At 35.9% G+C, this 27,592-nt stretch overlaps 1 protein-coding gene and 1 long non-coding RNA gene across 3 annotated transcripts; one reads left to right on the top strand and one right to left on the bottom strand.

The window, feature by feature from the left end:
* On the bottom strand, positions 1–20,385 carry ca4a (carbonic anhydrase IV a). The gene is made up of 9 exons (XM_058777017.1): positions 20,103–20,385; positions 18,978–19,057; positions 7,713–7,757; positions 7,434–7,598; positions 5,068–5,213; positions 4,748–4,840; positions 4,573–4,639; positions 3,264–3,427; positions 1–1,665 (listed from the first exon to the last, which is right to left on the bottom strand). The coding sequence occupies exons 1-9, from the start codon at positions 20,120–20,122 to the stop codon at positions 1,486–1,488; spliced, it is 960 nt and encodes a 319-aa protein (XP_058633000.1). The 5' UTR covers positions 20,123–20,385; the 3' UTR covers positions 1–1,485.
* On the top strand, positions 14,330–27,157 carry LOC131541337 (uncharacterized). 2 transcript variants are annotated; one of them, XR_009271473.1, is made up of 4 exons: positions 14,330–18,331; positions 23,576–23,715; positions 26,342–26,429; positions 26,501–27,157. It is a non-coding gene; the product is annotated as an uncharacterized LOC131541337 (long non-coding RNA). The 2 variants fall into 2 exon arrangements; XR_009271474.1 differs by lacking the exon at positions 14,330–18,331 and adding an exon at positions 21,270–21,383 and having other exon boundaries at positions 26,501–27,155.
* The last annotated feature ends 435 nt before the right edge of the window (positions 27,158–27,592 follow it).

Below are 27,592 nucleotides of genomic sequence, written 5' to 3'. Positions count from 1 at the left end.
TTTATTATTATACTGAAATGCATTCACTATATCATTAGCAGTTACATCATCATAATATCATCAGTGCATTCTGACAGGTTGACAAAACTGACATTTTCAATGTAAATGAAGATTAAATGTCAATATGCACAGGCAGGAGATGGCGATTCAGTGATGCTTTGCTGTCCAGAGGTCAAATTCATCAATGCTTTCAGCAATAATACACATAACAAACAGCAGCGCTTAACATGAACATACATACATACATACATAGATGTGTAATAAAAACATACATATAGATAATGTTGATGTGCGTTATGAGTACAGACGTTGCACGTTTCCCTGTTTGTAGAGCCTGAACGGCTTTTACAGCAAATACTAATCATCATATTCATTTTCTCCAGCAAGAGCATCAGTGCATCACATTTAGTGTGTCTGAGACCCTCAAAGTTTATAAAACACAAATCATGTGTCCTCACAACAGACTTGAACAGAATCTTTTGGATATACAGTATAAGTTTGTGCACAAGATGCATGACTTCAAGACGTCTACAGCAAGTCCAGATCTGTGTAAATATCATGCCACAGACTGTAAGTGTTGTGAAATTGTAGTTAATTTTAAACAAAATCTTGTCACAGAGAACACACCACTTTCACTTTGACCATCTCTATTAACTAGCAAAGGGTTTTATGTGTCTGTATGAAGCAATGCATGTCTGGGTTAAACTTAGAAATGTAAAAATACTTGGTTCCCTTTTGTTCACACTTGGCACATTTTTAGGGGTCTGAAAACAGTTTGCAAAACTGGACAGGAATATATATATATATTTAATTTTACATATATAGTATAAATGCATGTCTATCACATTATAAATAATTATAAATAATATCATACAGTTTATATAGGCATATATATATATATATATATATATATATACATACACACATATATAAATTGAAATTCTCAGTTCTCGATCAATTGACTTGATTCATTTAAAGCGACTTTGATTCTTTTGAACTCAAGTGTGAAACACGCTATAAAACTGTCAACAGAATTAGTGTAGATGTATTTGTGTGTTTGCTATATCTGGGTTTCTCTCCGATCTATTCTCACGGCTCTGTGACCTTTCACCCTTGACCTCAGTGACCTTTCACCAGTAGAGTGCTGATCATCGCTGTGTGTGTTAGTAATGCACATCTCCAGCACATCAAAGCCTTCATAAATATAGCCCGTGTGTGTGTGTGTGTGTGTGTGTGTGTGTTTGGCAGATGTCTATAACAGATAAAGGTCATGCATTTATTCCCTGTCAGACCTTCACAGTACGTCCGAGCGGCTTTAGTCCAGCTCCTATTGATAGCTATGAACACACGTCTACTGGTCAGATTCTACACTAACTACTCTAGTGTCCTGTAGAAACAGCTTGTTTGTGGTTTTCTTCTGTTGGCCTGTTGATTGGCTGAGAACTCATTGTGTTGACTGTGTGCTGGTTGCGGGTCGGTCTTGCTCTAGTTGGGACGGGACAGGCCGAGCGCTGCGCTGATGGAGGCCAGAATCAGGACGGCACTGGTGACGACCGCTGCTCCGCTGGACCGATAAACCACGCGTCCGATACGCGGCTGAACGGGTCTGAACGTTCCCACCATTGGCTTCCCATCGTGGAACTTCAGGGAGGAAAAAGCCCGGAGCTGTTTGAAGACAGATAATGATCAGAGCTTTATCATGCAGGTTCAAAATGATGACAGATTTTTTGGGGTGAGCTGGCCCTTTAAGTGCTCCTTCTGAAGTCCTAACAGAAAGTAAAAATCCCATTCATTTTCTCCATAGAGGAACTGATTTTAGTCTTTAAAAACAGATCTACTGTGAGCTACAAGGTTGTTATTCAATGGTAGATGCTTTTGTTGAAGCCATCAGTTCGCATTTTTTCAACTTATCTTTTAACGAATTGTGTTTAAAAGCTGAATTTCTGGTGAAAAACTACATTACCCACAATTCTTCAAAATAATATAAATCAAAACAAGCTACTTTTGCCAAAACTACTCTTTAGTGTCTCATTCGGCACTCAATATATATATATTGCTACAATATTAACTTCAAATATGTTGTTTACATATCTGAGTTATTATAGTTAACTAAAACTAAAACCATAAAAAGTGTTTCTACAAATAAAATAAACATTAACTGAAATACAAAATAAAAACATAAACTATTTAATTTCAGCTAGTTGCCGAAGCAACTTTTCTCATTTTAATTTCGTATAACTTGAGATGCTAAAATAACGATAAACTGAAATAAAAAGGAATAAAAATTATATAGACATATTAAAAAACGAATAAAAATGACAAACACACACAACAAAATCACTAAAACATGAAAACAAAAAGATAGCAGAAAAATCTGAAAGTATTTAAAAAAAACAAATATTAATAAAAAACTATAATAGTATTTCAATTATACTAAAACAATGTTTAATATGACAATCAAATTAAAAATGATGTCAACAACTTTAAGTTATTAATTTTATTATTCACAATGCTTCATGGCTTTCTAATTCTCCCATTAAAGATATTAAGTTCACAGTCTTTTATCTTTGTGTTTTTGTATGATTTTCAAAGACCGTTTTGCTTCAAATCAAAGTTTGTTGTGATTCTTACATTTACATTTACATTTAGTCATTTTGCAGACGCTTTTATCCAAAGCGACTTACAATTTGGGGAACACATGAAGCGATTCATCTTGAAGAGGCAATTCGACAAAGGAAGTGCTTGTAACACCAAGTCTCAGGCATTGTTTAAATAAGTACAAGCTAGCAAGGGAAGGAATAAGTAAGGAGAAAGATTTTTTTTTTTTTTTTTTTATGTGTAGGTTGAAGTCAAGTAGTGTCGAAAGAGATGAGTTTTCAGCTGTTGCTTGAAGATTGACATATTCTTATCGTAGCTATGCTCATTCTTACCCCTTTATTGGGGAAATCTTATCAAAGTGAAAATATATTGAAGATATTTAGTCAATATCCAATAGATACTGAATAAAATGTAGCCTCTCATTCACTGACAACCGAATAATCGTCACCTGCACTATTGTATAATTCACTGCGCTATCTAGATTCTGAAGTTTCATTCAAATAAATGATCAAATGCATGCAATGTGCATAAAATGGTTATTTATTTAATATAGCTGACTATAATGGCAAAAGATAGCAATGTAGCAAGGTAAATTAGTTTAAATATGAGTTCATGTGCCGTTTTTGGTCTTCAGGATAATGGTGTGAAGGCAGCTTCAGTCGTACCTGTTCTCTGTCGAGGGGAATGGGGTTTTCAAACAGCGTCCACACCACAGCCTCCGTGCAGCCCGGAGTGGTTAGAGAGCCATCATAACGGTAATAGTTAGTCATGTTGGCTTCAGGAAGAATGAGCTGATTCAGAGAAATCTTACGGAGCGTCGTGTTTCCATCTGCGCAAAAAAAAAAGAGTCATTCAGAAAGTTTTGTTGAACAATGTCTCTTCTGATTAACAAGGCTGCATTTATTTGATCAAAAATACAGTAAATTAAAAAAAAAATATTATTAGAATTTAAAATAGCTGTTTTTTATGTGAATATATTGTAAAATGTAATTTATTTCTGTGATGCGCAGCTGAATTTTCAGCATCATTACTCCAGTCTTCAGTGTCACATGATCTTCAGAAATCATTCTAATATACTGATTTGCTGCTCAAGAAACATTTCTGATTATTATCAATGTTGAAAATAGTTGTGCTGCTCAATATTTTCGTGGAAACAGTCACCCCCTTTTAAACGATAGTGGATTTTCTAGAAATGCATAAAATTATCTCCAGAAATTTCTCGAATATTTCTAGAAATGCACAAAGTTTCCTTTTCATGTTTCCTTTCAGATTTATCATTAGCTATATTTGAAAACATGCAGAATATTAACATAATATTAGGTTTTTCGTCTAGATTTCAGGATTTATTTTTAATTAAAATTGATTAAACTTTTTTTTTTTAGGGACGACAATAATATGTTTATTTTGTATATGTACATACATATGTATATGTATGTTTCTTTATTAGAATTAATTTTTTTAAAAATCATAATTAAAAATGTGTAATTTCTTTGTTAGAAACAGCACTAAGCGGAACAAAATCATGAAAAATAAAGATAACAATTGTTTCCAGATAGTTCTATTGTCCCTCAAGCTCATGACACTGGTTGAGTCATAATCTGGTATATCGTGTCGCTCAAACAAACAGATCAATGTTATGAAAGCGTCAGTGTTTCACTCTTAAGGAAGTCAAACTATGACCAACAAGCTAGTTGAACACTGAATAAATGACACTTCACTCTTAAAGGAATATTCCAGCATATATTCATCTTGATCAGCATGCTTTTGATTAATGCAGACAATGCATTCGCAGTGATTTAAATGAAGTAAAAGAATCAGAGCACCATCAATAGATGTTTAAAATATAAAGGTATCAGAAATGCACATATTCAAACCAAGTCAAAATGATTGTCTGTGTTGATCGACAGCATGTAACGTAAGGAATATTCCTGTAATACTGCAGAAACGTGGTACAGTTTGAGGTGGTTTTCTTACTTGTACTCTGGATGCTGCGCAGGCCATGTGTGAAGAGATCATACTTTCTGTTAGAGCTGCTTGACTCCTGAAAGTTAGAAGCAGTGTTGATTTTTCATTGTACAAACTCAAAATCATCTCTGAGCGAACTAAACAAACTCATATTTCTTGATTTTGAAGCACAGGCATTTCAAACCTCGTAGAAGAATCCCAGCACCGCGATTCCTGAAGGATCTCTGAGTGCATCTTCAAGTCTGTTGTATCTTTGTTTCATGTGCACAATATGCAGCTGGTAAGAGAGTAATATACATAATAATACATATTTTTGTTTATTTGCAAAAAATAATAATTTGGCATAATAATAAAAGTAAAAAAAATATATAAATAAAAGCTCAGCCATAACTAGACACTATTTTTGGAATCAGCGGCACAAAAATAGTAATTAACGAGTATTGGATTTCATTCAGTGAATCTGATGCAGGCTGGTGTTTTTCATTGATATGGTGTTGGTCGCACCTCCATGGGATACTGCTCTCCATCGACGGTGTGTTCAGATCCAGGACCTCCGCTGGTGCCCCAGTGGAGGTGAAACTGCACGGCCTTGTACGTTTCTTCCAGGTTTCCTCCAGACACTGTGGCTGTGATGGGTATACTGACCTGAACTGGTGTGGAAAACACAACATATCAGTCCAGCGTCACACAGAGCAGTTTGTGTCTTCATCAGATTCTGAGAAATGTAGCATTGCATCACTTGCGCAGCAATGGATGCTCTGCAGTGAATGGGTGCCGTCAGAATGAGAGACCATACAGCTGATAAAAACATCACAATAATCCACACCACTCCAGTCCATCAGTTAACATCTGGAGAAGAAAAAAGCTGAAACACATCCATCATCACTCACCTGGACAATAAGAACACTTATGCACGTATGCTGTTTGTTGACTTCAGCTCAGCATTCAACACTGTCATCCCAACCAAGTTAATAGCCAAACTTGGAGACCTGGGCATCAATACCTCAATGTGTAACTGGATTTTGGACTTCCTGACCAACAGACCCCAGAATGTTCGATCAGGATTCACCTGCTCCACATCCATCACACTTAACACTGGTGTACCACAGGGCTGTGTGCTAAGCCCGTTTCTCTACTCCCTCTTCACCTCCGACTGCAAGCCTGTGTATGGATCTAATTCCATCGTCAAGTTTGCAGACGACACCACGGTGATTGGCCTCATCAGTAACAACGATGAGACTGCCTATAGGGAGGAGATCCAGCACCTGGCCACATGGTGCACTGAAAATAACCTGCTCCTCAACACCACCAAAACGAAGGAGCTCATCGTGGACTTCAGGAAGGAGTCAAGAGGCACACGACACCATCCACATCAATGGAATGGCTGTTGAGCGTGTCTCCAGTTTCAAGTTCCTGGGGATCCACATCTTGGCGGACATGTTGTGGAAAACCAACACCTCCAGCCTGGTCAAGAAGGCTCACCCGCGCCTCTTCTTTCTGAGGACACTGAGGAAGAATCAGTTCTCCTCGGCTATCCTGGTGAACTTCTATCGCTGCACAATAGAAAGCATCCTGACCAACTGTGTCACAGTATGGTATGGGAGCTGCTCTGTTGCGGAGCGCAAGGCACTGCAGCGGTGGTGAAAACTGCCCAGCGCATCACAGGGACTCCACTACCTGCCATCGAACACATCCAGAGGAAACGCTGTCTGCATCGAGCTCGCAGCATCCTTAAGGACTCCTCTCACCCAGCCCACAGACTGTTTCTCTCCTGCCCTCCGGCAGGCGTTTCAGGTGCCTCCGGACCAGGACCAGCAGACTAAAGAACAGTTTCTTCCCAGAGCTGTCTCCTTGCTGAACTCTAACCCCGTTGATCCACTTCCTCATATATTATTAACTCTTCTCTCCTACCTCACATCTGCCTTATTTGCACTACTGAATGTAAATTTTATTACAGTAACAACTGTTTACTTTTGTATCTTGCACTACCATACCTAAATTGGACTATGCTCATTTGCACTGCCGACTGTTGTTTACATTATCAATGTTTACATTAACATTTTGCACCGTATGTCTAATTGTAATATGCAATCACTTCCACTGCACTTTTACACCTTGTTTATAGTAATAGTCATCTGTATATATATTATATTGATAGTACATATCACCTGTAAATTCTGTTTATAGTAATAGCCATCTGTATATTTATTCACTATACATATTCACCTGTAAATTCTGTTTATATTAATAACCATCTTTCTATATATATTTATACATATATTCAGTACATATCCTTGTCCTGCACTTATTCAACCATTGTATATACTGCACTTGCTGCTATTGCACTTCTGGTTAGACCTAAACTGCATTTCGTTGCCCTGTACCTGTACTTGTGTAAGGTGTTTTCAACTTTAAACAGTTGTTTCCAGCTAAAATATGAGTCCATAATCCAAAATAACGCAGCGATATTATGGATTATTGACTCGATTTTTAGCCAGAGGCAACAGTTTGAAGCTAAAAACGTCTTAATGATGGATTTGTTTCAGCTTTTGTCTTCTCCAGATGTTAACTGATGGACTGGAGTGGTGTGGATTATTGTGATGTTTTTATCAGCTGTTTGGACTCTCATTCTGACGGCACCCATTCACTGCAGAGCATCCAAGGGATGCAATGCTACATTTCTCCAAATCTGATGAAGAAACAAACTATATTCGCACAACCAAAATATAGAAATATAGAAACTGCTCAATCAAAAGCATTTAATGAGCTCACCAAAGCAGAACAAAACAGACATTTCAAACTACATGCTCTTCATCAGACTAGATTAGTCTTGTCTTCAGCTGCTGTTCTTGTCCAGTTTGCAGTCTTACCCGAGTGGCCATTGTTCTTCATGGTGCTGTCAAATACGGTCTGGTAGCCGGTGAATTTGAAAGGCGTCAGCCGCTCGTCCAGCTTGGTTTTCTTCGTCACTATGTTGATTGGTGACTGTCTGCTCTTCCCACAGTCTGCATGGACTTCACTCCATCGCTCTGGTCCTTAGAGCAACATGGAGAAGTAATGTTAGATTTAGTTTATATACGTGTTAGATAGTTGAGTGATGTGTCTAGAATGGCACATTAAGAAACAGAAAGGTAAGAGGCTCAACTTACCTTTACAGTGAGAGTCACAGCTCACTTGTGTCTGGTAGCACCAGTCTGTGTGAGTATAAAAGATGAGTTAGTAAACGAAAATACTTTATTTAGATATTTTTGCATTAAAGCTTGATTTTCAGCGATTTTATGCTTTGTTTTATTTTATGATCCTTCAGAAATCATTCTAATATGCTGATTAGATATGCAAACATTTCTGATTATTATCAATGTTGAAAAGAGTTGTTCTGCTTCATATTTTAGAGGAAACTGTGATAGACTACCGCAAGTTTGGAGAAAGAAGAAAAAGAAAAAGAACACATTAAATTGTTTAAAAGTGACAGTTCTTACTTCTAAAATGTTAGAAATTATTTCCATTTTCAACATTTAATATGTTTTTCCTATTATTATCAATAATTGAACACCAGTAATAAATGATAGCAATTAAACACCAAATCAGCATATTAGAATGATTTCTGAAGGATCATGTGACACTGAAGACAGATGCTGAAAATTCAGCTTTGCATCACAGGAATAAATTACATTTTAACAGACATTCACACAGAAAATTTTTAATTATTTTTTTAATTGCAATAATATTTCACAATTATACTGTATTTACTGTATTTTTGATCAAATAAATTCACCCTTGGTGAGCAGAACAGACTTCCTTCAAAACATAAAAAAAAAAATTGTGATCATTCCAAACTTAGTGTATTAAACAAGTTATTAATTCTAATGACTTCATTCCATTGACTCGTCCAACAGGAAAACCTCTCCCTGCCGCTCACAATGAGAACAGGCTATATTGAATTGTTATGAGAATTGTTGATGATGACTAAACTATCTTCATATTCTTAACAGAAGTAACTAACGGGATGTTTTGAAGTCTCGCAGGCAACTTCTCAAGAAGTTACTCAGACATGACTGGACTTTGTGACCCCGGGTCTCCTTTTCAGATCCTGTTATTTTGGGAATTAAAGAGAAATGTCACTGATGACCCAAATGTTATTGCTTGGAAACTGCACTCGGTTCTCTTTAGGTTTGCATTTGAGTCTTAGATGTTTCTCCTAAAATTACTTAGGAGAAATAAAAACTCACAAATGAGTCGATTATAGAGTATAGAGCTGTGACATCAACGTGGAGCAGCTTAGATCATTTTATTAGATTATTGAGATCTTTGACTTTTAATTGCAGATGTTGCTGCACATTTGAGACATTGCTGAGATCAAAAATGACTGGATATGAAATTGGTCAGACCTCTTTCAAGAGAAAGTGAGGTTAAAATACGCATCACACAGTTGAGGAAGGCCATTTCTTGACTAATGCAAGTGATATTTCTCTTCCGCAAGAAGTTATTCATTCCTAAATTGATTTGATGACCTTTCATTGCCCTCTTTGTCAGAATGAGCTCATATGATCTTGTATTGACACTGAAGACAAACTATTTATTAAAAGAAAGAATGACAGTAAGATAGTAACTTCATTCTGTGTGCATCTCAATGACTTATTTTTAATATAATGAACAAGATGATCATATTTAATAGATCTGGCTCTGTTAAGTGTGCAATAAAAACATTTTATTTTTAAATGTCCATCTGAATATTTTAATCTGAATATTAGCCAATTTGCATGTTCACATCCATTAAACATTGTAATGACTTATATAGAACAAAAGAGAATTTTGCCCCCCCCCCCAAAAAAATAAATGAAATATCAAGATTAATGTATTAATGCACATAAAAGTTTCATGCATTTGCATTACACAGTTTTAACATAAACTAATAAATTTAATGTGATGCACATTTTCATTTTCATGTCAATCATGCATAAATGAAAGTAGTCAGATTTCTATAATTGTACTAATAAATTGAATAGGTTTTAAATGCATATCAAGTAGTTACAACCCTCATACATTGTTAATACTTTTTAACCTAATGATAAATTTAATTGTTTTCACAACAAACAGATTAATGCTGATTCTAAGCTATTTGAATTAATGCATTTTGAAAATATGATTATTTAAATAGATAGATCAAATAGATACAAATGTTTAATAATAAATTATGCCATGTTTTTTGCCATGTAGGCTATGACTTAGAAATATGCATTAAATTAAGTTTATTAGCTTGTTTGTGTTAAAACTTTGTAATGGAAATTTTGGATGGACATATTAAGTTCAAAAACACTGTTCCTACTTTTTTCTTTGAGTTTGAGTTTGATTCATTTCTTTATTGAAGCGCATTAGTATTTCATTGCTTAGATTGTCCTCATCAAGCGTAAAAGTTCACGGCTTTGGCATCAAACTTGTTTTTAGTCACTTCAGTGTCAATCAAATTTTTCATTTCATGTTTATTAAACTCTTCCCCAATTGTTCACTTATTTTGTTTTGTTCCTTCACAAACAAAGTATTGTTCCCACGTCTCCATCATTAGCTGTTATTCTCTGCCATTCAAATGCCTCTAATACACAGGAATTGCGTTTCTATTGTTTGTTAGCTGGACAGACACAAGTCGAGGGTCCGGCTCTCTATCTCTGAAATCCAATATTTATGAAAAACACACACGCCATTGAAACGAATGGGTCGGGTCGCCTCGTTTTGTTATTTCTAAGTTCAGTCCCACACATGGAGGGCCAGCCAGTGGAAGTGAACATTTTGCAGAGGAAGTGCCAGAGAAATGGCACAGCGGGCAGGTCTTTAGACCTCATCTGCGATGCCGTTTCCTTCTGCGGGCACATGATAATCGGCCTCACAAAGAACGGCATCCTCGCTCCACCTGACGCAGACCTGCCGTCTCCAGAGCCAGATGAAAACTGTTCTCCCCATGAGCCGTCTGGAGCACAAAGCCAGGAATGCCAGGGACGTATGAACCGGCCATCCTTCCTCACCCAGAACCTGTTTATCATCTCCCATTGTGTGCTGCCTGTACCCAGAATGCACATGATCTCATTCACTCAGCCTCTTAGGACGACCATAATAAGTGCAACAGTCACTTCCAGATATAAAAACTTTAGAACATATTATTTGTATAGCAACCGTTTCAGTCCCTCCCCAACCCACAGAAAACAGACTGCCTAAGAAGATATTAAATAAAAGGTTCAATCAATTTATGTATGTATGAATGAATGAATGATACTTTTATTTTGTTATTCTTTTCTTTTTTTTTTTACATTTTATTTTTATATTATTATTTTTTGTTAATCAATGGTATATGCTTTTGTTGAAGCTGTAGGCCTGCATTATTTCCAATTATTTGAGAGAAATTAGAAATGCATTGTGCATTTTGTTTATTGTATATTGCACCGAAAAATAGCAATAGAAATCACTCCAGTTTACCTCAACAGTAGGTATGTGTGCTTTTTAAAGTTTTTTTTGTTGTTGTTTTGTTTTGTTTTTTATGTCAGTCATGCACTTTACATTAGGAATAATTATTTGAATACAGTTTTAAATGAGACACTTTTCATTTTGGTTAAGAAGCTGCACTAAGAAGGAAGCTGCCTGTAGACGGTGAGATTTGCAGTGTTGCATTCTGTTCATTTTCTCTCTCTCTTTATTAGGTTGAGCCAATGTTTCAGCATGCCATTATGCAGTTCTTCAGCATGTAAATATTCCCACTGGCTTCATTAGTACCACTTAAGGTGCCATTTATAAACCATATTGACATTTATTGACCTTTAATTTAGATGCCTGCCATTTAGCAGATGCTTTAATTAAAAGTCATTTACAGTTGACTTCACCTCAGGTTATTCCAGAGGGACTGAAGCCATGATACAGTAAGTGTGTTGATCAAGAGTGCAATGAATCAGCAATGCTTTCTTTAACCTCTTGACTGCTTGACTAATAAATGATGGATAATCAGTTACTAATGCTAAAATGGACCCTGCTGAAAAAAAACAACAATTGAAAATGTAATGGTTTTAACGGTTATAATGGGAATTGTATTGGTTTTAATGGAAACTATAATGGTGTCTACTGGTATGTGATGGATTCTATTGGTGGGATGTTAAATGCCCAAAACATACTACAAAAAGGAATTTTGTAATGGTTTTACTGGAAAAAGCTAATGGTTTATAATGGTATTTTAATGGAACCCATTGGAATTTCTGTGATGGTCTCTATTGGGCTTCTATTGTTGTTTTTTTAGCAGGGGAGATTACAGTCATTGTTTGTTTGTTCTATACAGAACTAGCACTTGAACATGCATCTAAAGTGGCTCTTAAATTGGAGACATACAGCCTTTTGTTGACATTTTATTGACATACAGCTAACCTAGAAAGTATATTTGGACGCTTATGTCACACTTAAAAATATCAGAATGTCATTGCATTAGAAATGATATCCATCAAATGCTACATTATCTTTTCTGTTCGCTAACATCATCATTTTCAAAGTTTTAATCACACTATCAACAAACATAGTCACTGAATACCGACTGTCCTTATTTTCAACACTACATCTATTGTTTTAGCATTTCAAAGCAAACAGGCTTCCTTTTGTCGAGTCATTTTTATTTGTATAGTGCTTTTCTACATTACACGTCATTTCAAAGCAGATTTAGCCTACAGAAAAGGTGGCAATGTTTAAATGAGTTTATATCAATCAATGTATGTATGTTTGAATGAATGAATGAATGAATGAATGATAGTTTTATTATTTTTTATATTTTATTTTTTTATTTTTTGTTCTTTTTTTATTTGTATTTTATTCTCAAAAACAAATGTTTTTATTCTCAAAATCTACCAACCAGAAACAGACTGCTTTAGAAGATATTTAATAAAAGGTTACATTAGATAAACCAACAAATAAAAAGATTTTAAAATATATATATATTTATTATTCAATAACAAATGTTATTTGTAAAGAGACACATTTTTTACAATTTCAGTCTCTCCTCAACCAACCCAAAACAGACTGTCCTAGAAGATGACAAAAAGTTACTATCAAAATAAATAAATAAATAAATCTTAAATAGATTTTTAACGGTAACTTATAACCTACTTTTAGATTCAAGTTTCTTAATCAATGGTATATGCTTTTGTTGAAGCTGTAAGCCTGGGTTATTTCCAATTATTTTCAAAATAATTGTTTAACAGCTGAATTTGTGGGGAAAACTACATTACCCAGGATTCTTCACACAAAATTCCACCAATCAGATGGTCATGGTGAGAAAATTGTGTCAAAAGAAATCCGTTCATGTTTTGATTACTTGTGACCACAGTAAATGCATTTCTGTATGCATACTATAATGAGAGATTGTGTCTGTTGATCAATAAGAACTAGTTTGGCATTAAATGAGCAGGTGTTTTGAAGGTGTTTATTGGTCCATTATCATTAACTGCATCGAGTCTGGAGCGCACATCAGCGGAGAACAATACCTGCCTGTTCGCTGATATGAATTCACAAACAGCCTTTGATCTTTAGAGCTGTGCAAGAAACAAAGTGTGTCACAGTAATATCTCAAAGAGCCAAAGACGCAACACTGCAGATGAACAACGACACAAAAGACAAAGCAAAGAAAATACGGTTTCATGCATGCAAACCAAAACAAATCCTGGTGTGAAACGTAGTCTGCTGTGAGTCACTCCATCACTGTGTGTACGATATATATCATGTGAACAAGGAAATCTGCTTAGACAGAAAGAGAGTTCCCTAATTTAGACAGCAAGGCATTTCGGCAGAACACGCAAACTGCATATTCTTTATGTTTTTGTAAATGTACGCTGTTTGATATTCTACACAACATGATTGCATTTAGGCTGCGGTTTAACACGTTTGCTAAAGTTTAGCTCATATTTATTGCTTTTCACACATTCTCTTCCAAAACTGAGTGAGCTGCACAATGTAAAATAGGAATAAATAACATTACTTTGTTTTGTCAGTTTGGTTTGTTCAGTAGATGCAAAATGCCTTATTTAACCAATAAATTCATCAAGGCAAGGCAAATTTCCCATGCTGCAATGCATGTGTTTGGACAACATTTGGAGGAAGTTCTTTTGATCTTACATGGGTTTTTAAAGGTAGGGTAGACGATGTCAGATTACCTCATGTCTCACTCACTGCTGAGAATCATAACAGTACAAAGCGCATAATATTACAATAATAACATCTTCCATTCTCACTCGTTCTGCAATAATGCAATGGAACGCGGTGATGATGTATGCAAATACATATGTTGATAGGACAGCCTATCGTAGCCCTTGAACTGTGGGATATGATTGGACGAACATTTTATGGTCCTACACCTTCCACAGGCAATATAAATGAATATAAATACATTTAGGCCACTTAACTTAGTGACTGCGATCGGGATGTGAAGTAAGATGACCAGACGTGCCAACTTCCTGGGGACACGTTCTGCACAGGATTTCTAAATTGCCTAAAATAACCAGGTTTTGGTTGTTTGCGCTGCGCAGATCAATCGTTGTATGACATCAAAGTACTTCGAGAGCTATAAAGAGCATAGCAGACAGCTCCATGCTTTCGAATCGCTCCCCTGCGGTACTTTGATGCCATACAACAATCGATTGCTGCAGGGACGAACAACCAACACCTTGTTATTTTAGGCAATTTAGAAATCCTGTGCAGAAGGTGTCCCCAGGAAGTGGCACGCCTGGTCATCTTACTTCACATCCCGATAGCAATCACTAAGTTAAGTGGCCTAAATGTATTTATATTCATATATATTCACCTTAATGTGAAGGGACTTTCAAACAGCATAACAAAAAAGTTTTTGAACCAAATCACCCACCCTGCCTTTAAGATTCAAAGAATTCACATTTCTTAGTATTTATGAACTGTAAATGTCAAAAAAGTTTTTTTTAATTAATAAATACATCTTATTTTATTTTATTTTTACAGTTATTTTTGCAGTGCACCATAGGCAACATTTAAGGCATCTTAAGCTTATGCTGTCTAATAAGAAAACCTGTAACATACTAAGGCAGGATGGTATGTATGCTTTGTGGTTAAAACAATCCCAAAATGCATTTTGACATTTGGTAAAGCAAACATTTAGATTCAAGATCACAGATGCATTTGAGAGAAATTAGAAATGCATTGTGCATTTTGTTTATTGTATATTGCACCGAAAAATAGCAATAGAAATCACTCCAGTTTACCTCAACAGTAGGCTATGTGTGCTTTTTTAAGTTAGGTTTTTTGTTGTTATTGTTTTTTTTATGTCAATCATGCACTTTACATTAGGAATAATTATTTGAATACAGTTTTAAATGAGACACTTTTGATTTTGGTTAAGAAGCTGCACTAAGAAGGAAGCTGCCTGTAGACGGTGAGATTTTGGAGACGGATCAAGATTGCAATGAATCAACAATGCTTTCTTTAACCTCTTGACTGCTTGACTAATAAATGATGGATAATCAGTTACTAATGCTAATATGGAGATTACAGTCATAGTTTATTTGTTCTATACAGAACTAGCACTTGAACATGCATCTAAAGTGGCTCTTAAATTGGAGACATACAGCCTTTTGTTGACATTTTATTGACATACAGCTAACCTAGAAAGTATATTTGGATGCTTAAGTCACACTTAAAATATCAGAATGTCATTGCATTAGAAATGATATCCATCAAATGCTACATTATCTTTTCTGTTCGCTAACATCGTCATTTTCAAAGTTTTAATCACACTATCAACAAACATAGTCACTGAATACCGACTGTCCTTATTTTCAACACTACATCTATTGTTTTAGCATTTCAAAGCAAACAGGCTTCCTTTTGTCGAGTCATTTTTATTTGTATAGTGCTTTTCTACATTACACGTCATTTCAAAGCAGATTTAGCCTACAGAAAAGGTGGCAATGTTTAAATGAGTTTATATCAATCAATGCATGTATGTATGTATGTATGTATGAATGAATGAATGATAGTTTTATTTTTTTATTCTTTTTATTCTTTTACATTTTATTTTTATATTTTTATTTTTTGTTCTTTTTTTATTTATTTTTTATTCTCAAAAACAAATGTTTTTATTCTCAAAATCTACCAACCAGAAACAGACTGCTTTAGAAGATATTAAATAAATAAATAAATAAATGTTTTATTATTTTATTTAAATTTTTTACATTTGATTCCTTTTATTCTTATTTTTTATTCTTAAGAACAAAATAATGTTTGTTTTTTTCTCTCAAGAACTACCAAGCAGAAACAGACTGCCTTAGAAGATATTAAATAAAAGGTTCAATTAATCAATCAATAAATGATTATTATTATTTTTTAAATTCTTCTTTTTATTTATTTCTATTCGCAAGAACAAATGTTTTTATTCTCAAGAACTATCAACCAGAAACAGACCACCTTAGGAGATATAATATAAAAGGTTACATTAGACAAACAAACAAATACAAATATTTTTTTTATAATAATTGTTTTATTATTCAATAACGAATGCTATTTGTAAAGAGACAATTTTTTTTTACAATTTCAGTCTCTCCTCAACCAACCCAAAACAGACTGTCCTAGAAGATGACAAAAGGTTACTATCAAAATAAATAAATAAATAAATCTTAAATAGATTTTTAACGGTAACTTATAACCTACTTTTAGATTCAAGTTTCTTAATCAATGGTATATGCTTTTGTTGAAGCTGTAAGCCTGCATTATTTCCAATTATTTTCAAAATAATTGTTTAACAGCTGAATTTGTGGGGAAAACTACATTACCCAGGATTCTTCACACAAAATTCCACCAATCAGATGGTCATGGTGAGAGAATTGTGTCAAAAGAAATCCAGCCACTCCCGTGAAGCACCGCAAATAATACAATTGAGTCTCACTATGCTGTCAAAATGTACTTCTTTGCATATTGTGCATGTATTTCATAGTTTGTAATGTTGTGATTCATAGCTGGTTGGTTTGGTTCATGGCTTATAATGCTTTAATGAAGACTTTTTAAAAATCCCTGTGAGAAAAATGAATACTTCCAGAACCAATTCTGCTGAAAATGTGGGCAGCAAACGTTCATGCTTTAATTACTTGTGACCACAATAAATACATAAATGCTGCTATGGAGATTACAGTCATTGTTTGTTTGTTCTATACAGAACTAGCACTTGAACATGCATCTAAAGCGGCTCTTAAATTGGAGACATACAGTCTTTTGTTGACATTTTATTGACATACAGCTAACCTAGAAAGTATATTTGGACGCTTAAGTCACACTTAAAAATATCAGAATGTCATTGCATTAGAAATGATATCCATCAAATGCTACATTATCTTTTCTGTTCGCTAACATCATCATTTTCAAAGTTTTAATCACACTATCAACAAACATAGTCACTGAATACCGACTGTCCTTATTTTCAACACTACATCTATTGTTTTAGCATTTCAAAGCAAACAGGCTTCCTTTTGTCGAGTCATTTTTATTTGTATAGTGCTTTTCTACATTACACGTCATTTCAAAGCAGATTTAGCCTACAGAAAAGGTGTGTCAATGTTTAAATGAGTTTATATGATAGAGAACAGGAAATCTAACATCAAAGCAGACCATTGCGTTTTAATGTCTTTAAGCTAGAATCATTTATGTCGATTATTTACAATAACTGACATGCACTTGCTTTGATATTTCGTAATCTACAACTGAGACGTTTTTAAGTGTGACTTCACTGTCTAAATATGTTTTGGCACCGCTGGAATTAATCTGTTAATCATCAAAATGTCTGTCACTGTTTTTGTACGATTCAACAGGCTAAATGTTTCAATAACCAAAAACATGATAAGTTTAGACCTCGTATTTATAGGCTAATAAACCCTGATCGCGAACACTTTATTGTTCATTTATCTGTCCAAATTGTTACTATTTTCGAACGTTTCAATAACCACAAATCGCGGCAAGTTTAGAACCCGTACACTTGGCTATAAATAGTCAACGCATTAGTGGTAACCATAGCAATAGTGTGCTGCTCGAGTACTTTGCGTCCGAAAATCTATTCAAATACTGTAAATATTTATCCCTTTATTGTTTTTTCATACCTATAAATAACAACAAAACCTGACAAATTCAACCCGTCTATTTTTATCAACCGGTAAATAGACCCTCGCAAACAGAAATAACGTTCCTCTTTTTTTGGAGGTAACCATAGCAACAAAGCGCTGCTCGAGAACTTTGCTTCTGAAAACCAAATACTGTAATTGTTTATCACTTAAGTGTTCGTTTACTACTTATCACGTTTTAAAAGGTCTTTTTAAGACTTATGACGTTTTGTTTACGGTACAAAGGGCGCCAAAGGACAAATTCGGTTGCACGTGACGAAATTGAACAGATCACGCACGGAACATTTCTATAGAAAGTCTTGGTGCAGTTGGTAGACTGAGTACAGGTGCAGCTCTAGTCACGAATGATGCCGCTTCAGAGCTTCATCGACCGCATTAAGCTGGCAAACACTCTGGATTTTAGGAGCTCGTCCTACATAACGAACAGGAACGGACCGAGTGTCCTTGAGCAGAAAGAAAGATGCTCCTTCCTCCTTCCTCCAGAAAATGAGGCAGTGCGCAGCGCAAGGTTTATTTTTTTCCCTGACAGACTTTTTTAGGGTTTCGAGGAACGTGCGTCAGATGACACTGAAGGTCCTTCTAAATTTATAAGATTAATAACTCTCTGACAGTCTGCCTAGGTAAGCTAACAATATTTGTGCGACTTACAAAATATGCATAGGCTAAGTAGTCTACAAAAACGTCTTTTGAGTTTAATGAATGGATCATCTTGTGTTCTTAATAAAATTGTGTTTATCGGTCATTAGCTGTGAATATAGTCGAAACTGTAATAAAGATGTTTGAAAAAGCATCATGCTTTTTTCCATTGTGTACTTTTGAAAAGCTTACAACTTGCCGAATTTTTACTGAAATTACTTGTCATTATTGTTAAAACGTTAAATCAGATATGAGTGTTTTGTGCATAAAAGAGAGCAGCTTTTTGGTCTAGAAAAGTTTGTAAATAAAACTGAGAATATTATTTAAATTTCTAGTAGGGTAATAGTGCTACTCAGAAGAGTCGGTCTGTTCACCTTTAAATGATGCACATTAGCTATTAATGAATAGGCTACTAATAAATTTGATATAGATCTGAGGTCATTCAGTAAGTTTAATCTGATCAGTGCGAAATGTCCTTATTGATATATGATCAAATTGATGTTACCTGCAAAGCACTGCAAACTTGTAGATTTGTAGAGTTTGTAAATGAAATTGAATGTGAACGCATAGCCTATATGAAGCACCACTGCAGCAGCATCATTGAGTAGATCATGAATGTGCTGGACTCACCTGCACCGGTGCACGAATGCAGAATCAGTGGCAGAAGATAAGCTGAAAGCAGACACCGCATTGTGAAAGTCCTGTGACTCCTGCAATGAGACTCGACCAAATGTGACCCTTTGAGAGTGTGATCGTCTCTTATATAGTAATATATCTATCAATGGACAGGATGGAGTCTGCTGGCCCCTCCCATCACATTCCTCAATAACATCACACCCGTCTTATCACATATTATAAGCATTATTCTTACTCAGTACTTTATCTATCTATCTAAAAGTCATTTTAATGTCAGATCTGATAATCTCGATAATACATATTATAAGTAGAAAGATGCTTTTCCCCCAAATCAATTTACAGGTTAGATAATAGACAATCCAACTGTACATGGCAGCATATGACCAAAATAAATCGTGCCCAATCTCAAGTCATCTTATTCAAACTTTGTATTTTTACTATTGATTATTTTTCCAAGTTGTAAATCCATTAATCAAAGCATGAATAACCCCCAAAATGGCACTCGTTATTGGATTATTCCAGGTGAAATCCTTAATGATCCCTTCAGTGTTTTTGTTTCAGCGTGTAGGCCTATTTCAGGGAATTAAATGAGGAAAATTCTGTCAGGAAGTAGGAAGTGTTGAATTAGGCTATTGTTATTGTTTTATTTTTATTGCCTCCCATCGTAACACATATTTAATATTCCGTAATCGTGCTGTAAATTGTAAACATATTTATGTTACTCATATACTTTATAGTGTGTATGGGAAGTTATTATATCTTGTATGAAGTTACTTGAGTAAACACCTGCTTTATCCACAGCAGAAATATGCAGAATATTGACCAGCTGAGCGCATTCGTTAATGTGAGTTTGGTGACATCTAATGGCCGGTTCAAAACTGTTCGACTCAAAACGGTTCAAAGTCTATTATCATTATAATCATAATTATACAGCAGTACTACTACTAATATAAGTATTAATGCAATTATTTTTTTATTTACTATTCAGCACAACATGTATTTTTAATTGTTATATTAGACAGCAACTTGTCTTTGAAAAAAAATAGATATATATTTCCCATGTTACAAAAACAGCTTTCTTCCATCTTAGAAACACTGCCAAGTTACGAAACATGTTACCTGTTTCTGATGCAGTTCATGCATTTATGACCTCCAGACTGGACTGTAGTAATGCACTGCTAGGTGCTTGTCCTGCATCTGCAATAAACAAGCTACAGATTGTAAATGCAGCGGCTAGAGTCCTTACCAGGTCAAGCAAATATGATCATATTACCCCAGTTTTACAGACTCTGCACTGGCTACCTATTAAGTTCTGTCAGTTACAAAATATTACTATTTAATTATAAGGCCCTTAATGGTTTATCTCCTGCGTACCTAACTAGTCTTCTACCACGCTACAATCCATCACGCTCCCTAAGGTCGCAAAACTCTGGACTCTTGGTAGTACCTAGGATAGCAAAGTCCACTAAAGGAGGTAGAGCTTTTTCACATTTGGCTCCCAAACTCTGGAATAGCCTTCCTGATAACGTTCGAGGTTCAGACACAGTCTCTGTTTAAATCTAGATTAAACACACATCTCTTTAGCCAAGCATTCACATGCATCTCATAACCTTGTACTTCAGTTACATCTGATCAAACGCATATTATTATTCTTTAGCTTGGATTGAAAACATCATTTTTTTGCTTGGTCGGAACAGCAGCTACACCAATTTTTCTCTGTTTGCTTCTCTGTTTCTGCCACGGGATTGGCATCCTGAGGTAAATTACACAAACTTCAGTCTGGATCCAACCCTTACACAGATCTGAGATGACCAAACACCTGAGAAGAGATGATGCCAACCTCTCAGAAGACCTCGGATGATGCCAACCCTGAACCAACATACAAAACTACCAAAATTTGCTATAAATTTGGTCGCAACATATAATCATTGCAGTTAATAGTGTTCACTGTCTATTTGAATACGTCATTAACTAACTACATGATTTTTACTGTATATTTCTGCCATATGGACATCACCCTTGCATAGTCATCACTGATAAGCTACTCCTAAATATAATGTAGAAACTTTAATTTTCTGTGAAGCTGCTTTGCAACGATTTGTCTTTTGAAAAGCACTATTCAAATATTGAGTTGAATATTTTTATTAGGCTGTCAATTTTCTTCTCACTGATTGTTCAGTAAAGAGTTCTGAGCCATAAACCAAACAAACCAGCCAAGATGAATCATAACTTTAGAGAGGCCTGCTCAATCACGTGATTTGAAGTGGGCGTGTCACTATTTAACTTGTTTCCCGCGGTTTGGTTCCATGAGTAGAATGGATCTTCAAGATCGTGAGAGTTGTACTGACTTCTGAGTTTTACGGAAGTGTTAACATTCGTTTAACAACTTCAGAGCTCATGGTAGGTCTGTTTAGAAATCTTTATTCATGTTTGCTAAAAACCAATGCTAATCAGTTTGTGGAGAAAAAGAGGGATTTTTACCTTTGTACCCGACGCGTATTGTGCTTTTTGTTATTCAATCCGAAAAATCTGTGCCTACAACCGACTAAAATGGCTTTTATTAAGTATAGATTAACACATTTCATTCACATATGCGTTTTACAAAACATTAAAAAGAAGGGTTAAGATCAGGCATGAGGTAGGACCCGCAACGGTCACCCGCGTAAATATCAGAGCAGCTTCCAGCAGCGGAGAGAACTCAGGAGCGGGACGGGCTCGAATCAGACGCCGAGGTTGCGTTATTTCGTCTTGATAGGTGAGTAACGTTGATTTTGTTTTGTTTCACACAACGTCGACTAGTCGGTGCAACCCCTAATCCAGAATATAGGACCAGCGACTAGTCGACTTTAATGTTCTGCCATGACGCTTTAAGCTTGACGTCGACTAGTCGAGGGCGCAACAGTATAAGAAATCTCTGAAGGATTTCCACATTTACGCTCCGTTTCTAAACCGTTAAAATAACAAATAAATGCATACTATGAAAGCGCTCCACAAGACATTTGTGATTATATTACTGGATGCTCGAAATTGAACGGGAGAATGCACGTTTTAAACAGTTTATAGTACAGGTCAGTTAATCGCCATTCTAATATAATGCGCTGCTGCTCTGTAACGCACACACAATAATAATAATAATAATAATAATAATATAGAACATAGGCTACAGACAGTATCTCTTACATCGCGCAGATCGCGTGTGCACAGAATCATTCAGCGTGGAAATGTATTGTCAACACTGTTCTGTGATTTCTCAATAAAATAGCTTAGAAACTGAAAAGTTCAAGGATATATTTCTTAACTAAACCCCACAGCTTCACTACTAGTAGAGAGTCACTGCCAGGTAGAATTAATTCACACACGCAATTGATCTCATTCATATGAATGTAATCTTTACTGTGCTGCTTTATCTGTATCTGATTTAGAACAAGCAGAAATCTGTGAGAAATATAATGACCCAAAGACAAAAGAACTGATAAAAATTAGCTGTTGTAGGAGCAATAGCCATGTGGGCAGCACTGTGTCATATGCCATAGCTGTGCACAAGGTGTTTGTCACAGCTCCAGACTTATTTGTTCATAATGACGTCATCAGCGACTAGTCGACTTCGACTCGACTTTCATCACATAAAAGTCAACTTTGAAAAATCAGAAGTCGTTCAACCCCTATTCTGGATGAGCTGCAGCTGTCTAATGGTCTTCTTTGGAAGGCCGGTGTGGAGACCATTACAATAATCCACCCTGCTGGTGATAGAGGCATGAACAAGTTTCTCCAAGTCTTGACTGGAAACAAAACGTCTAATTCTTGCAATGTTTTTGAGATGATAGTATGCTGATTTAGTTACTGCTTTGGCATGACTACTAAAACTAAGGTCTGTCTCCAGAATCACCCCAAGATTTTTGACCAAGTTTGTCAAGGTATGCATTCACCTTGAGAACTTAATCTTTGATTCCAAATGCAATGACTTCAGTTTTCTCCTTGTTTAACTGAAGAAAGTTCTGGCACATCCAACTGTTAATTTCATCAATGCATTGGCAGAGGGAGTCAATGGGGCTGTAGTCATTTGGAGATAAGGCTAGGTAAATCTGCGTATCATCAACATAGCTTTGATAGGCAATTTGGTTCTTTCTCATTATTTGACTTAGTGGGAGCATATACAGGCTAAACAAGAGCGGTGCAAGAATTGAGCCTTGTGGGACTCCGCATGTCATGGACGTCCACTTAGACTTATGCTCTCCTATACCTGTAAATAATGATAAACAGAATGCGTGGAGCACCTTTCAGCACAATACCTAGGTATTCAAAAGACAAATACTGACCAAATGACACTTGCTTGCATTGATAAACATCTTTAAATAGAGCAGCTACACCTCCACCTCTCCTTACAGTCCTGCTGACTCTTATAAAATTAAAGTTAAGAGGGGCTGTTTCATTGAGGACTGTTGCACTGCAGCTGTCTTCAAGCCATGTTTCATTTAGAAACATAAAATCCAGGTTGTTTGTGGTTATAAAATCATTGATCAGAAATGATTTATTTTTTAGTGAGCGAATGTTTAAAAATGCTAACTTGATGGAATTACATTTTGTCTCTACAGCAATCTTATATTGATGCATAATAGCCTGCAGATTAGATGGGTCAGCCGTACGGCTTGAGAAGGCCTTAGACTTTCTATCACGTGATAAAACAGAGATGGAGAAAGCTACAGGCACACTTGGTTCCCGCTTGTTTGGAAATGTAAGTATTTGGCTTCAATAATTTACATGTTAGAAATGTATGTGTAATAGCATAACCTCTCATAATTATAATATAATGTTTAAATAATTTAATTGTCTTCATAGATCCATTGTAGAAATTGTGAAGAAGACTGCAACTATTTTAATTAAACTATAACACTAATAGCCTCTTATAGGCACACTTGGTTCAATAGCCTATTGAAATGTCACAATTTATGTCGTCCTAATCTTGGCCTGTTTTACAGTAATTTCGAGTAGTTTTAATTTACAGTGCAGTGCAAATGAAGCCATAAAACATTAATTTCAGTTATCCTTTAATCAAATGAGTGTAAAACTAAATTTTTTGGCAAACAAATGGGTTTACCATTAAAATTAAAACATAGAACAAATAGCATATTGTGTGATTATTCTTTTAAACAAAAGTTGTTGTAGTAGTATTAGTAGATAAACCGAACTTTTATTTTGACGGGTTGCCAGGAGGACCGCTTAAGTTTCTGTATAGCCTATGTATATGATATGACGATCGTTTTACTCAAATGAAACGGTCAAATGCTCATGAAGTAACTCTCAGAGCAGTTCTGGGGATGTTGGTCATGTATTTATGTCCTCATTTAGTGAGACGGCAGATGCTGAAAACACCGCGAGCGTCGCGCACTTCACTGTGTGTGTGTGTGTATAATCAAAACCGCGCGTCTGTGCCATTCACATATACAGAGACACGCAGAACATGCAGAATTCATATTTAAATAAGTCTTTTTGCAGCTTAATATTTACAGATAATAGTCCATAGCGCGAGTCGATTTAAGTGTGCTGACCTACTTTTGATTAATTCATCCAAACTTTGACGAACTCCGTGACTCCGTGTTATACAATAAATTCCCTTTATATGACTGGATTCCGCGATTCCGTCTGCGTTTTCCCATCGCGGGAACCATAAATAGATAATATTGAGGTGTTTTGTAACTTCAGTGTAGTGGATTGTGATTTATTGCAACTTGAGCAACATCTGCTGCTGCCTTTGAGAGACAACTGATGCGTGATGATCACTGAAACTGTAGCAAGCGCTTTCAGTGAGAATACCTTAGTCTTCCACATTGATTGGTCTGACTCCTGACTCCCAACAAATCAGTTGCGCGGTGGGCGGAGACTGCTCGAGGCCACAGAGTGGTGAGTTCTGACAGGCTGCATCAGAGCCAAATAGCCGTTTCAAAAGTAAATTAATTTTATCGGCACATCGGTTTTGAAAATGACCGATACCGATAATCATAAAAATGCTTGACATCGGCGCCAATAATCGGTCGACCCCTACACACAACTACAAAATGATGGTTTAGACTGGTTGCTCAAACATTTGTACTGAAGCAGGTTGTTAGTAATTTGTCGCTGCACTGCAGAAGCCACCAACTCGTTTAATTCACTATTTACAAGGTTAATTTTGTTTGGTTGAATTGTTGAAAATGACCGTATCTTGTTATAGAAGAAAATATTGTGCACCCATGGAATTTGGAAGATATCCTTTTTTCTAATGTGTCAATCAAGCAGTGTCTGTCGTCTGCGCTTTGGTCCCATATTCGGACGGTACTAGTTTTACAGGGGGTCGTTAGAGAAATGTGTGTTTCACAGAAGTACTTGGTGATTTTAATCCCGTCCGAATCTGCCATGTCTTTGTTTTTCTCACACAACCTCTGTAATAATTCCAGAGCAAATTACCTACTGTTTTTCAGCAAACTCAGTGATCCTCTGAGAAAACTAATCCCGTCTGAATGCGATGTCTGTGATTGCCGGTGAGATTTTTTTTTCACAACGTGTTTCCTTGTGTGTTTTGGCCAACGTGAATTACCGTAGACGCTCTTACCGCACTCGTGTTTGATTATATTTGCCTCCCGGCAAGGAAAAAAATAAGTAAATAAATTAAAAACAATAATAAAATCAAGAGTCAGATCACGTAAACCATTCAGACTGGCTATTGTAATATCTGCGTCAGGTAAAATTACTCGCGTTCATTTCTGCACTCAATTACATGTTTTAATTACATATGCACCTTTATGAAAATTAAACACGGGTTTACTACAAATAAATAACTAAAGTAAAACTAAAGCAACCACACATTGACATGGTTTTGCTATACTAGCCATATAGTTTCACCATGGTATTTGTAGTAAAACTAATGGTAATCAATCCGAATGACATGCACACATACAGAGCGCGTGACCTCTGAAACGCCCAGATGTACAAAACAGCCCCTCCCACCTCTGTAATAAACACGGAGATGTTAGTCCTGTCCGAATTGGTACATGAAAATCGCAGACGTCAGGTGATAAGAATTGAAACTCAAACGTAGTTTAGAAAACTAGTCCCGTCCGAATAGGGCTATAGTTGCTCATCTTATTCAAACTTGGAGGATGGTTGAATCTGTATGCAAGATCTCCTGTAGGTGGCATACACAGTCTCCCATATTCAATAATAAAGTTCTGCCAATTGGTGGTAGACCCATTCCTCCCTCACAGTGGAGCAGGAGTGGTATTCACTATCTGAAAGACATTTATCATGACTCTGGGCTGTGCTCTTTTCAAGACATTGTGAAACGATTCAATTTGCCAGCCTCTTCTTTTTTCTTTTATCTACAGCTTAGATCGGCCCTCAAAGCATATGGCGTACCTTGGCAACAACCGTTACGTGTGCATCCTTTGTATAAATGAATCGCTGTTCAAGAAAGTAAGTGGTTTGGTGTCTACATTATATAATTTTATTTTGGAAGCCTGCTATTCTAAACTGTCACTGGACAGGACGTGGAGACGTGATTGACCAGACTTGGATCCAGATTTTAACTGGGAGGATGTTTGGGTAAATCTAAAGGAGGCTTCTCGTAATCCTGACCACCAACAGATACATTTTAATTTCATAAACGGAACATATTTAACCCTCGTAAACTCCATTTAATGAAGAGGTTAACTGACCCAAACTGTACCTTGTGTGCTTTGAAGGTTGCAGGTGCTTTTTTACACATGATGTGGGAGTCTCCACCTGTTGCTCAGTTTTGGACTGTGGTAGCATCAAGACTGTCTGATTTGGTTTCAGCAACTATACCTATAATTGTCCCGGTTTTGTTATTGAATAAATTAACAATATTGAATATTAATAATCAGAACAAGTGCATATTACTAGCTGGCCTCACAGCTGCTAAAAAGATGAGCGCATTAAGATGGAAACCTCCTCATTCTCTTTCTGTTAAATGCTGGATTCTCACACATCTGGATGTATTTTTTTTTTTTAGAACTGTCTACTGCTCGAGTAAATGGTGTAAATGAAAACTTGGTTGAGATGATCTCTTCTCTTTACATGTATTTTAATTGGAATTCTTGAATATGTAGTAATTCCCTATGTGTGTGGGTACCCCCTTATTTTATTTTATCTAATTTATTTAATTGATTTTTTTATATTATATAACATAATTATTTTTTAATAACTTAATTGTGTATCAATGCATGGTGTGTATATGTATTTGATATACATGTATATACATTTCCCTTTGGTTGATTGAAATGTTTTGTGATTATGTTGTTGTTTTCTCTATAATAAATATTTGATCATAAAAAAAACAAAAAACATTTGTGTAAGTTGCTGCTAACATAGCGGGGACCCGACACACATCACTGAGAGTATCAGTTGTTTTCTGGGCCTGAAGTCTTTGGTGGTCCGCCGTTTTTTAGTTGATATCTGGGGGCTTGCAGCGAAAGAGTGAGAGAGTTTGGTCCCAGCATACACCAGTTCCTCCATTTTCTGTGAGAAGCTTAGAAGTGGAGATGCTGAAGAGATGGATAATGTGTCTGATGAGCGGGGCTCTGGCTCTGGTGTTTCCGGTGGCTGTGATCTGTTGT

This window comes from Onychostoma macrolepis, chromosome 05 (assembly GCF_012432095.1).
Source record: "Onychostoma macrolepis isolate SWU-2019 chromosome 05, ASM1243209v1, whole genome shotgun sequence".
NCBI lineage: Eukaryota > Metazoa > Chordata > Actinopteri > Cypriniformes > Cyprinidae > Onychostoma > Onychostoma macrolepis.
The sequence above is the reverse complement of the archived record's forward strand: the minus strand, read 5'-3'. Positions and strand labels throughout refer to the sequence as shown.